Raw genomic sequence first — 13015 nt, forward strand, 5'->3', positions numbered from 1 at the left:
CTTCGGAAGGACGCCGTCCTCGAGACGTACCTACTCAGAGCACTCACCACGTCCAGAATATGGGGAACCCATTCCGCTATGTGGACTGGTGCCGAAAGAGATGAGGAAAGAACAATGCCCTCATAACTGTGGGAATACAATACCACTTTGGTAACAAGGGATGAGTTTTGCCTGTAGACAACCTTGCCTTGATGGTAATAAGGGAAAAAGGTCTGAAAGAACAGAGCGGCTAGCTCCGAAGACTCGTCAGGAAGAGGAGATCGCAGAGAAAAAAGGGCGATCTTCCCTGATAGTAAAGTCTGTCCGGATCAAAAGGAGTCTGCTGTAAGACTCCCAGGATCATTAAGGTCCCAAAGATCTAACGGTATGGAATAGGGAAGAACATGTGAAGACTCCATGTGAGGAAGTCCATTTTTGCAGTTTTGTTGCAATATGACGGAAAAATACTAGTTCAGGAAACGAGAAAAAAACCTGACATGGTCAGTGTGGATCTCCCAGGATCACTGGGGCCTTTCCTGCTTCCAAAAAGATCTCGGAAGTAGTGGAAGAGGGGTGAAGGAAACTGGTACCAAGGAAGAACCAGAACATGCACTGCGAAGGATTTTGGACCTGGAGGCCGAACCATGAACTTAGAGTACATTGGCGTTCAGTCTAGATGCCATCCGACCTACATCTGGAGTGCTCCAGAGAAGACGGATCTGATGGAAGACTTCCGGGTGAAGTTCCCACTCACATGAGGCGGTACCCTGATGGCGTCCGCCGCCCCAGAGTTCTACAACTGAGATGTGTAGTGCCGAGATCACCAAATGATAGATCGTGGCCCAACAGAGAACGTGAGATACCTCGGCCATGTCACCTGACCGTGGGTACCTGCTAGATGATTGACGTATGGCACAGACGTGGGATTGTCCGATTGAATCGGATGGGGTGACCTGCCAGAAAGCAGTGGACCTGCTGTAGGACTAGCTGTACCGTTCGGATCCCCAGAACAATGATCAGGAGGAGAGGACTGGCATCAGTAGTCACTAATAACTGGGAGAAAGGATCTTCCCTGGATGAGGAAGGAGCTCAAAGACTACCCTCTGAAAGCCTGATTGACCTGAAGAAAACGAGAGGAGTGAAGGAAACCCCTTTCATTGTCGTCACCAATTTTCCTCAGAACACTCCTAGCAAATCGAATGGAATGAGGGGGATGAGTGAACAAGTGCGCGAGCTCCCAGTTGAATGGCCACGGCCTTGTCTCAAGGGAGAATCACCAAACTTCTGGAAAATTCTAGGATCATCCTCAAAAAGGATATCAGCTGGGCTGGAAATGAGGAAAATCTTGTCTAAGTTTAGCTGCCAGCCCAGGAGAGAGACGGTATAGCAAGAGATATAGGCGACTCAGCGCCGGGCTGAAGGAGCGGCTAGAAAGTCGACCAGATAGGGCAGGACGACCAGGCCTCTAGGGTGCAAGAGGAACATGACAACCCCATAACGCTTGCAAACACTCTGGGTGCGGTAGCAAGGCCGAAGGACAAGGTCGTGATTTGAAAATGCTATTCGCGAAAGGGAAAGCGAAGGAATTTTGAGGAGGGAAAATCATAGGAATGTGAAGGTAAGCATCCTGAATGTCGGTGGATGCCAGAAACTCCCCCTTTTTCCGTTGAAGTAATGGCTAAGCGGAGGAACTCCATCTGAAGAAGGGGGACCTTGTCAAGCTTGGTAGAAGTTTGAGGTTCAGGGTCGGTCTTACTTTTCGGTCCCCATTTTGGAACCAAGATCCCTTAGATCTAGACCATCCTGGACAACTGATCCACTGCTGGTTGGGTCTATAGGAAATCAAAATAGTTAAGGTCTCTGACCAAGAGAACATTGCTCTAGCAACACATGCGGCAGCTAAGGGAGGCTAGAGCGCTGAACTGGAGGCCGCAAGACGGTACGAACTAGATTTGCTATCTGACAGTCGGTTGTATTTTTAATTGACGATCGATCAGATAGGGATACTAGTAGGTATACAACAGGAAATTCTACCCGGTTAATATGCTAAGTGGCAGAATGCTCGGCTGCATGCAGAAGGAGGAAAAACCGTCTCTTAGGCTAGTTTCACATTTGTGTTTAAAAACGCAGCATTTAAAACGCAAACGCAGGTGGTGAAAAAAACACATGTAAACGCGTGCAAACGCTGCGTTTTTTAGATGCATGCGTTTTTCCATGTGGTAAAAAAAACGCGGCGTTTTGACGCGTTTACATGCGTTTGCGTTTTTGAAATGCATGATGAGAAGTGTGTGACAGCTGCCAATCATCAAAATCAACTAGAAAACCCACTATAAACTGAAATAGCTAGGGTTAGGGATAGGATCCCTAGGGTTAGGGTTAGGATCACTAGGGTTAGGGGTAGGGTTAGGATCCCTAGGGTTAGGGTTAGGATACCTAGGGTTAGGGTCCCTAGGGTTAGGGGTAGGGTTAGGATCCCTAGGGTTAGGGTTAGGGGTAGGGTTTGGATCCCTTTATCACCTTTATGGTGGGGGGTGGCTTATCAGTGTGTATTCTTGTTTTTTTTTCTATTGAAACGCATGCGTTTAAAAACGCAACCAAACGCATGTGCTTAAAAACGCATGCGTTTACATAGACAGAAATACGTTTTTTTGCCGCAAAAAAATGCCTCTAGAAATTACTACATGTTGCATTTCCGCAACAAAACGCAAGCATAGAAACGACGCATGCGTCGTAAAACACGGCAAAACGCATACAAAAAACGCATGCGTTTTTAATGTTAAGTATAGGAAAAAAACGCATTTTTTTGCGCTAAAATGCAGCGGCAAAAAACGCAAATGTGAAACCAGCCTTACTATCGCCTCTCTCTTTTGACTGTGCGGAGTTAAAATGATGAACCCTCGATCCACCATCCTCTTAACAGGGAAGTGGAGAGGGATCGTCCGCCTTCTTGCATCATCTGCTAAATAGTGGAGATACACCACCACTAATAGTGTTCGGACACCAAAAAAGGAGCGTCTGTATATCCACAGAGTTAAGGTCCCTGGGTGGACGGGGCTGGTTGTCCGGCGTTAGGCCTGGCTGTAGAAGAGGATACATGGAGGCGACACTCCTTGTGCTCGTCTATTGCTGGTGTGGGGAGATCGGTGTCCTTTAAAAGGACCCGTTGCAATAAGAATCACACCAGGCATGGCATCTCACGTCTTAGGTGGGAATACATGGAGGGAACACCCCACGTGTTTGCATATTGGCTGAAAAAGGATACCGCGCTTACAGAGGTTTCTGTCCAGTGGATCGCTTATCCGGACACTCCCGGTTCGGGTGAATGGCAAATGCTCTGCTGGGAGTTAGTTTCCTCAGGAGGGACACTGCGGGATCTAGAGTAGAACCGAAGTCCTCGTCAATCTACAGAGATTGGTTAATGAGATAAATAGGCGAATCCATCCTTTTCTGAATTTCTGGTGAGTCCAGAACCAAGGCAATATCCGATCCATATTCAGAGACTTGTTCTCATCAAATCATTGGTGAGGGATCAGGAAATGAAACTTCCGTTTTCTAGACACATGTACGTTTCTAGAATACTTGCGGCTCCTGCTAGCCGACAGCTCCCATGTAGGAGAGGGACCATCTATATTGGTCCTGCGAGCACTCCGAGCCACAGAGGGTTCACGGAGGGATTCAATCTCTTGTCACAGAATCCATGGGTTGCGGCAGTGACGAAGCCCACTCCGAGAACTAGGTACGCTGGGATAAGCTGGGATCGGCGGCGGAGGACTCCTGAGCTCATCTAGGGTGACCGGCTTCGGACTGGTCATGTGCCCTTAAGACCAGGGAATGCTGGTCATGTGCCCTTAAGACCAGGGAATGCTGGTCATGTGCCCTTAAAACCAGGGAATGCTGGTCATGTGCCCTTAAAACCAGGGAATGCTGGTCATGTGCCCTTAAGACCAGGCAATGCTGGTCATGTGCCCTTAAGACCAGGCAATGCTGGTCATGTGCCCTTAAAACCAGGCAATGCTGGTCATGTGCCCTTAAGACCAGGGAATGCTGGTCATGTGCCCTTAAGACCAGGAAATACTGGTCATGTGCCTTTAAGACCAGGAATACTGGTCATGCGCCTTTAACCCCTTTCTGACCTCGGACGGGATAGTACGTCCGAGGTCAGAACCCCCACTTCGATGTGGGCTCCGGCGGTGAGCCCGCATCAAAGCCGGGACATGTCAGCTGTTTTGAACAGCTGACATGTGCCCGCAATAGCGACGGGTGGAAACGCGATCCACCCGCCGCTATTAACTAGGTAAAGGCTGCTGTCAAACGCTGACAGCGGCATTTAACCAGCGCTTCCGGTCATCGGGCCGGATATGAGCGCATCGCCGACCCCTGTCACATGATCGGGGGTCAGCGATGCGTCAGGATAGTAACCATAGAGGTCCTTGAGACCTCTATGGTTACTGATGCCGGCCTGCTTTGAGCGCCGCCATGTGGTCGGCGCTCATAGCAAGCCGGCAATTCAGCTACATAGCAGCGATCTGATGATCGCTGCTATGTAGCAGAGCCGATCGAGTTGTGCCAGCTTCTAGCCTCCCATGGAGGCTATTGAAGCATGGCAAAAGTTAAAAAAAAATTTTTTTTGAAAGTTAAAAAAAATATAAAAGTTTAACCCCTTCATGACCGTGGGATTTTTTGTTTTTCCGTGTTCGTTTTTTGCTCCCCTCCTTCCCAGAGCCATAACTTTTTTATTTTTCCGTTAATTTGGCCATGTGAGGGCTTATTTTTTGCAGGACGAGTTGTACTTTTGAACGACATCATTGGTTTTACCATGTCGTGTACTAGAAAACGGGAAAAAAATTCCAAGTGCGGTGAAATTGCAAAAAAAGTGCAGTCCCACACTTGTTTTTTGTTTGGCTTTTTTGCTAGGTTCACTAAATGCTTAAAATGACCTGACATTGATTCTCCATGTCATTACGAGTTCATAGACACCTAACATGACTAGGTTATTTTTTACCTAAGTGGTGAAAAAAAATTCCAAACTTTGCTAAAAAAAAAAAAAAAAAAAAAAAAAAATTTTGCGCCATTTTCAGATACCCATAGCGTCTCCATTTTTCATGAGCTGGGGTCGGTTGAGGGCTTATTTTTTGCGTGCTGAGATGACGTTTTTAATGATAGCATTTCGGTGCAGATACGTTCTTTTGATCGCCCGTTATTGCATTTAAATGCAATGTCGCGGCGACCAAAAAAACGTAATTATGGCGTTTTGAATTTTTTTCCCGCTACGTTGTTTAGCGATCAGGTTAATGCTTTTTTTTAATTGATAGATCGGGTGATTCTGAGCGCGGCGATACCAAATATGCGTAGATTTTATATTTTTTTTATTCATTTATTTTGATTGGGGCGAAAGGGGGGTGATTTAAACTTTTATATATTTTTTATTTTTTTAACATTTTTTTCAACTTTTTTTTTTTTTTACTTTTGCCATGCTTCAATAGCCTCCATGGGAGGCTAGAAGCAGGCACAACCCGATCGCCTCTGCTACATAGCAGCGATCTGCTGTTCGCTGCTATGTAGCAGAAATGGAGGTGTGCTGTGAGCGCCGACCACAGGGTGGCGCTCACAGCAGGCCTGCATCAGTAACCATAGAGGTCTCTGGGACCTCTATGGTTACCATCCTGACGCATCGCCGACCCCCGATCATGTGACGGGGGTCGGCGATGACGTCATTTCCGGCCGCCCGGCCGGAAGCGGTAGTTAAATGCCGCTGTCTGCGTTTGACAGCGGCAATTAACTAGTTAATAGGTGCGGGCAGATCGCGATTCTGCCCGCGTCTATTACGGGCACATGTCAGCTGTTCAAAACAGCTGACATGTCCCGGCTTTGGTGCGGGCTCACCGCGGAGCCCTGCATCAAAACAGGGGAGCCGACATCGGACGGTATAGCACGTCCGATGTCGGTAAGGGGTTAAATCACCCCCTTTTGCCCCATTCAAAATAAAAATTAAAAAAAATCAAGCCTACACATATTTAGTATCTCTGTGTTCAGAATCGCCCGATCCATCAATATAAAAAAAAAGGATTAACCTAAATGGCGTAGCGAGAAAAAAATTTGAAACACCAGAATTACGCTTTTTTGGTCGCCGCGGGCGATCAAAAGAACGTATCTGCACCAAAATGCTATCATTAAAAACGTCATCTCGGCGCGCAAGAAATAAGCCCTCACCTGACCCCAGATCACGAAAAATGGAGACGCTACGGGTATCGGAAAATGGCGCAATTTTTTTTTTTTTTTTTTGTTTAGCAAAGTTTGGAATTTTTTTTCACCACTTAGATAAAAAAGAACCTAGACATGTTTGGTGTCTATGAACTCGTAATGTCATGGAGAATCAAAATGGCAGGGCAGCTTTAGCATTTAGTGAACCTAGCAAAAAAGCCAAACAGAAAACAAGTGTGGCATTGCACTTTTTTTGCAATTTCACCGCACTTGGAATTTTTTTTCCCGTTTTCCAGTACACGACATGGTAAAACGAATGATGTCGTTCAAAAGTAAAACTCGTCCCGCAAAAAATAAGCCCTCACATGGCCATATTGACAGAAAAATAAAGTTATGGCTCTGGGAAGGAGGGGAGCGAAAAACGAACACGGAAAAACGGAAAATCCCAAGGTCATGAAGGGGTTAAGACCGGGTAATACTGGTCATGCGCCTTTAAGACCGGGGGGGGATACTGGTCATGTTCCTTTAAGACCAGGGATACTGGTCATGTGGCAGGAAATACTGGTCATGTTAAGTACAGGGGGAAGATGCAGGGGAAGAGTGCAGTACTTTCTTACCCGGATGCAGAGTCGTTGTGCCCCTTTAATACAAAACCATAGCGTGTGTGTGTGTGTGTGTGTGTCGGCAGGGGGACCAAGATGGCCACCGGGAGTTGCAGAGGTGGTAAAGTCTCGCAGAGAGCGAGAGGCGCCTATTTTGGGGGCAGAGCCACAAACGCTATGTGGGCGGAGCCTCGTGACTTCCATAATTAGGCCCAGGCCGGGGCCTAAATTTCTGCAGCCGGCGTGAGCAATATCAGCATTGCCGAGGGGGGCGATTGCTCTCGTGCCAGGGAAGAAGCGCCAGAAAAGGTGGGCGGAGCCGCCTTAGTGCACCATAGTGCGCGTTACCTCAGGGAGGTGGGCCACAGGGAAGCTGAGGCTGCCTGTCAGCATGTGAATATCCCACTGCAGAGGCCCACCGCTGACTGGACCCACTCACCATGGGTGCACGTCCCAGCATGGAGCCGCCGTGGATGACTGGGTTTCAGTGCCGAGGAAGCGCGCGCACTCTACTGTTCTGCTGCAGGTCGGGTATTGCAGCGTGGACGGTGCAGGGATAAACCTCAATCCACCATCCCTAGGGAGGTGGAGAGGAACCGTCCGCCTCCTTGTGCCATCCGCTTTCACAGTGGTGGGACAGTGGGGGCTGCTCGGACGCCATAGAGAGGGGCCTCTGTACAGCCACGGAGTTCAGTCCGGGTGGACAGGGCCAGTTGTCCGGCATTAGGCCTGGCTCCAGGAGAGGAAACATGGAGGCGACACTCCATGTGGTCGCCTGCTGCTGGTGTGGGGAGATCGGGACCATGAAAGGAACCGTCGCCCCTGAAGTGAGCTCAGGCACGGCTTCCCACGTCGCAGGAGAGGGTACGGGGAGGTATACTCGCCGTGCTCGCCTGTTGATGGTTCGGGGGAGATCGGAGCCTTGAAAGGAACCGTCGCCCCCTTCACTCTCGTTAATTAAAAAATAAAAATTTACAGAAAAGTAAAAAATAAAATAAGAACCAGACCAGTGTGCCTCCTACAGACACTAAGCAAGAACTGGTTAGCTGAGAGCCGGCAGGAGGGTGTATACTGCAGGGGAGGAGCTGAGAGCCGGCAGGAGGGTGTATACTGCAGGGGAGGAGCTGAGAGCCAGCAGGAGGGTGTATACTGCAGGGGAGGAGCCGAGAGCCAGCAGGAGGGTATATACTGCAGGGGAGGAGCTGAGAGCCAGCAGGAGGGTATATACTGCAGGGGAGGAGCTGAGAGCCAGCAGGAGGGTGTATACTGCAGGGGAGGAGCTGAGAGCCAGCAGGAGGGTGTATACTGCAGGGGAGGAGCTGAGAGCCAGCAGGAGGGTGTATACTGCAGGGGAGGAGCTGAGAGCCAGCAGGAGGGTGTATACTGCAGGGGAGGAGCTGAGAGCCAGCAGGAGGGTGTATACTGCAGGGGAGGAGCTGAGAGCCAGCAGGAGGGTATATACTGCAGGGGAGGAGCTGAGAGCCAGCAGGAGGGTGTATACTGCAGGGGAGGAGCTGAGAGCCAGCAGGAGGGTGTATACTGCAGGGGAGGAGCTGAGAGCCAGCAGGAGGGTGTATACTGCAGGGGAGGAGCTGAGAGCCAGCAGGAGGGTGTATACTGCAGGGGAGGAGCTGAGAGCCAGCAGGAGGGTGTATACTGCAGGGGAGGAGAGAACCTTCTTGGTATCACTTAGTGTCGCCTCCTAGTGGCAGCAGCATACACCCACGGTCTGTGTCCCCCAATGAGGCGAAGGAGAAAAATTTATTTACCAGAACAACCCCTGTAAAGAGATTGTATGAGATTTTCAGAGACAACACAACCCCTCCACAAGTATAAGAATGGGGGAGAAAAGGGGGTTTCCAAAGTCTCCTGTGTGCATGGCCTATAGGTCTCCTTACACGGTCACTCTGCACAAGGAATAACGTGATCCCTGTACTTGCATGATCATTGCTCCGTTCACATCTATGGAACTGACGGTTCCGCTACCGACCACCACTTCTTTCACACAAAGGATTTTGGAATCCCCTTTTTATAAATAAAATCAGAGCTCCTCACTAACGAGTGTCCTTTATCTCGACAGGAAATCTGTAATTAAAATGCGAGAACCCCAGAGGCTCCTTCTAAAAAAATGGGGTTTATTGGGGCCACCTGTGAAAACGGTTGTGGGGGTCGACACTTCAGCTACAAAACAGAAGAACGAATCGGTCGTATATTGAACGGTTGTGGTCTCTTGCCCCATTAACAACAAGAAGGCCTAATGGATTATTAGCAAAACAAGCTAAGATTGGTAAATAAAAGTTAATTAAAAAAAACAAAAATAAATAAAATTGAATGAATAATAAAATAAATAAAAAATATATAAGTTAATAAATAATAACAATAATAATAATAAGTAATCTACTTCACTGGGAGACAAGGTTGTACATTGCTAACCCTTATGGACCTAGCTGTGGCTACCCCACTAAACATCAGAACCCTTTACAGGATCGAGTCCAGCCCAGCACTGCCAGGACACGGTCAGTGGTTTGTTTTTTCCCCCCACTATCTTTATTTTTACTGTATTTTTGCTATTTTTATTACCATCATTTTTACTGTATTTTGTTATTTTTATTAGCTTTATACTTCTCATCATTATTTATTATTATAGCGCCATTTATTCCATGGCGCTTTACATGTGAATTTTGCTATTTTTTATTCATTTTATATTTAGTGTTTTTATTAGCTTTATTTCTAGTGTATTTTGCAATTTTTATTAGCATTGTTACTGTATTTTGCTATTTTTATTAGCATTATTTTTACTGTATTTTGCTATTTTGTATTAGCTTTACTTTTAGTGTATTTTGCTATTTTGATTAGCTTTATTTTTACTGTATTTTGCCATTTTTTATCTTTATTTTTAGTGTATTTTGCTATTTTTATTAGCTTTCCTAGTGTATTTTGCTTTTTTATTAGCTTTTACTGTATTTTGTCATTTTGTATTAGCTTTATTTTTAGTGTATTTTGCTATTTTGTACTAGCTTTATTGTTAGTCTATTTTTAGTGTATTTTGCTGTTATGTATTAGCTTTATTTTTAGTGTATTTTGCAATTTTTTATTAGCTTTATTTTTAGCATAATTTGCTATTTATTATATTTATTTTTAATGGGGAAAATGGGAAGTGAACTTATGTCTTTTTTTTTTTTTTTAAACGTCTCGAAGGGGTTAAAGAAGTTTTTTTTTTAAGTTGGAGAAACCCTTTAAGATCCCTTGTTCAGATGACTTGAAGGTAACCAGTTATCATGATGAAGCCCTTTCGATGGTGCATGTGTGAGCTGGAGATTGCATTAGGTCACAGATCACTAAAAGCTGAACACGCGGCACATGTACGGGTACAAGGAGGCAGATACCGGAGGTTTGATGCCAGTCAGAAAGCGGCCGGTCACAAAGCCACCAGACCGTGGGGCAAAGTCGTACGCTTGGAAACAGGGAAGAGATTTTCCAGAAGGCATCAGTGGTGGCCGCCGACCTTCCAATTCAATCTGTCCAAGAAGGCAGGAGATCTGCGAAATAAGAAATATGCCATTATCAGATCATCAGCACGACTGCCGGATACAGGAACACTTATCAAACGCGAGAGCCTTGGCCCAGTAGTCACAAAGCTGTGTCTATATCGCTAAGGGGGTCCCCTGGAGGTGCAATGTGGAGGGGGCACATACTTATCTTTATACAGCCTATAACAATACGTACCATAACGAAAACAGAAGAGATGAACCAAGTGATGACCGTTACCTGCATGGTGTTCACGGTAGACCCTTTAGCTCCAGACTGGACCATCATCTGCAAATTGTTTTCTGGAAAATGTCGGTGGAGACCGAGTGGCATGCAGACCTGGAATGGGGTCAAGGCAGAAGACATTAAACCCAAGTGTGGCCACCCGTGCACCATTACTGGTGAAGACGCCGTACACGGTCTTCAGTCCTCACCTGATTTATCTCATTGCTCAGCTGATTAACTTCCTCCTTAAACTTCAAGTCCACCATGTTGAAGTCCCTCTGGTCTTTACTTAGGTGAGCGTCCTCCCATCTCCCCTTGGCCTCTTCATCTGACGCCAAGTCAGGGAGGTTAAAAGCTGCCCGAACAGCCTAAAAATGAGAAAACGGACCATGGTCAGCCACACAATCCTACTACTCGTCTACCAAGACCCCGTTCATTTGCCGAGATCTAATAGGCATCTTAGTCTTAAAACTGCACTTTGCTATTACTCCTACATGAAGTGTATGCATAAGTATTACCGTGCAACAGCGCCTTTTTTTTTTTTTTTTTTTCCCCAGGAGACTCGGATCCTGGGGATCAATGACAGAGAAAAAGATTTTGCATAGGACTGGATAAAAGGAACTTCTGATAATGTATTGATGGAAATCAGCAGCGATACGATGGCTGTGTGTTCCCAATAGATCTGCAAAATGCTCACTTTGTACAGCGTCTGACTTCAACAGAGAGTGGAGCACGGAAGGGCATCTCGCTCGCCCTGAGCGGGGGAGGGTACGTCGCTCGTCCAAAGTCACCCGGAGCGCGGGAGGGTACGTCGCTCGTCCAAAGTCACCCGGAGCGCGGGAGGGTACGTCGCTCGTCCAAAGTCACCCGGAGCGCGGGAGGGTACGTCGCTCGTCCAAAGTCACCCGGAGCGCGGGAGGGTACGTCGCTCGTCCAAAGTCACCCGGAGTGCGGGAGGGTACGTCGCTCGTCCAAAGTCACCCGGAGCGCGGGAGGGTACGTCGCTCGTCCAAAGTCACCCGGAACGCGGGAGGGTACGTCGCTCGTCCAAAGTCGCCCGGAGCACGGGAGGGTACGTCGCTCGTCCAAAGTCGCCCGGAGCACGGGAGGGTACGTCGCTCGTCCAAAGTCACCCAGAGCAAGGGAGGGTACGTAGTTCATCCAAAGTCTCCAGCAGTGAGGGAGGGTACGTCGCTCGTCCAAAGTCGCCTGAAGCGCGGGAGGGTACATCGCTCGACCAAAGTCTCCAGGAGCGAGGGATGGTACGTTGCTCGTCCAGTCACCTGGAGCGCGGGAGGGTACGTCACTCATCCAAAGTCGCCCGGAGCGCGGGAGGGTATGTCGCTCGTCCAAAGTCGCCCAGGGTGCAGGAGAGTATCGCTCCTTATAGGCCGTCTGGAGCATGAAAGGGTATTGCTTCTCTGAAGTTATCTGGAGCACGGGAGGGTATCGCTCCTCGGAATCCATTTGGAGCCTGGGATCGCTCCTCTGAAGTCATCTGGATAGGTATATATATATATATATATATATATATATATATATTCCCTGTGCAGAAAGGCTGGCACTGTATGGGGTCACAGACAAGTCAATAAATCCTTGGTTGCAGTGGGGTCTCATTAATTTCTAAGGCGCACCCGTTTCTGGAAAACCAATATAGCTAAAATTAAATTAGCCACAGGTTTCCAAAATTTCTTAGTGATGCAGTGAAGTTTGCGTTTTCGGCTACTAATGAGAATGACGTACAATTTTCCTGCACTCTTGATGCAATGAGAGACCGATAGCTAAAAAAGAGACAATATCCGTTTTACTGCCCGCTGATCGGACACAGACGGCAAATCCTTGCTACATCACCAATGCTTATCCTGATTCCGGATGACAGTACGACAGGTGCACAATATCTGCAAATCATGGCGGCGTCCTCACCACCAAATGTGGAAGAGACCTTTAAAATACTTATCAAAGAGGTCCTAATGGCGTACCTTTCCTCCACAGAGCGAGGACTTTTCCACAATCTTCTGTCTGGCCGTATCTGCATACGGTCGAACGAGAATATCCTCCACCCCTGTAAGACGGCACAGTTACCATGCATGCAGGTAAAGGAAAAATTTGGAAAGAAAGAAAGAAAGAAAAGAAAGTTAATCGACAACTCACCCATAGTGAACCCCCGGTAGAGCTGCAGGTACGCCGTGAAGAGTCGGGCAAGACATGTAAGCAATTTCCCGCTGGTCTCTCCACCATAGAGCTCGTAGCAGCAGTGGACGAGGCCGAACGAGGAGCTGCCATAATGGGCTTTATCCAGGACCCCGCAGAGCAGCTCTCCGTCTCTTATGATGACCTGGTAGATCAGAAGTGAACAGGAATCAGTCACCAGTTCCACCCTGATATAAAGTCACTAATGGACACTTATTCTCTGCTTCTTCAATTCTCGTTAATGAAGAATCAATTAATTGGGTCGTTAAAAAAAAAAAAAGGTACAAGAA

General features: G+C 47.5%; 1 protein-coding gene across 1 annotated transcript in view; it reads right to left on the minus strand.

The window, feature by feature from the left end:
• Positions 1 to 13015, minus strand: part of POLR1A (RNA polymerase I subunit A) — a 106532-nt gene that overhangs the window by 49170 nt on the left and 44347 nt on the right. Inside the window, exons 16-20 of the mRNA XM_069744923.1 lie at positions 12687 to 12870; positions 12515 to 12597; positions 10745 to 10903; positions 10551 to 10649; positions 10169 to 10321 (exon numbers count right to left, since the gene is read on the minus strand). Of these exons, the coding sequence (XP_069601024.1) occupies positions 10169 to 10321; positions 10551 to 10649; positions 10745 to 10903; positions 12515 to 12597; positions 12687 to 12870 (678 nt within the window). The remainder of the gene's footprint in view (positions 1 to 10168; positions 10322 to 10550; positions 10650 to 10744; positions 10904 to 12514; positions 12598 to 12686; positions 12871 to 13015) is intronic.

Source organism: Ranitomeya imitator, chromosome 1, assembly GCF_032444005.1.
Source record: "Ranitomeya imitator isolate aRanImi1 chromosome 1, aRanImi1.pri, whole genome shotgun sequence".
Lineage (NCBI taxonomy): Eukaryota > Metazoa > Chordata > Amphibia > Anura > Dendrobatidae > Ranitomeya > Ranitomeya imitator.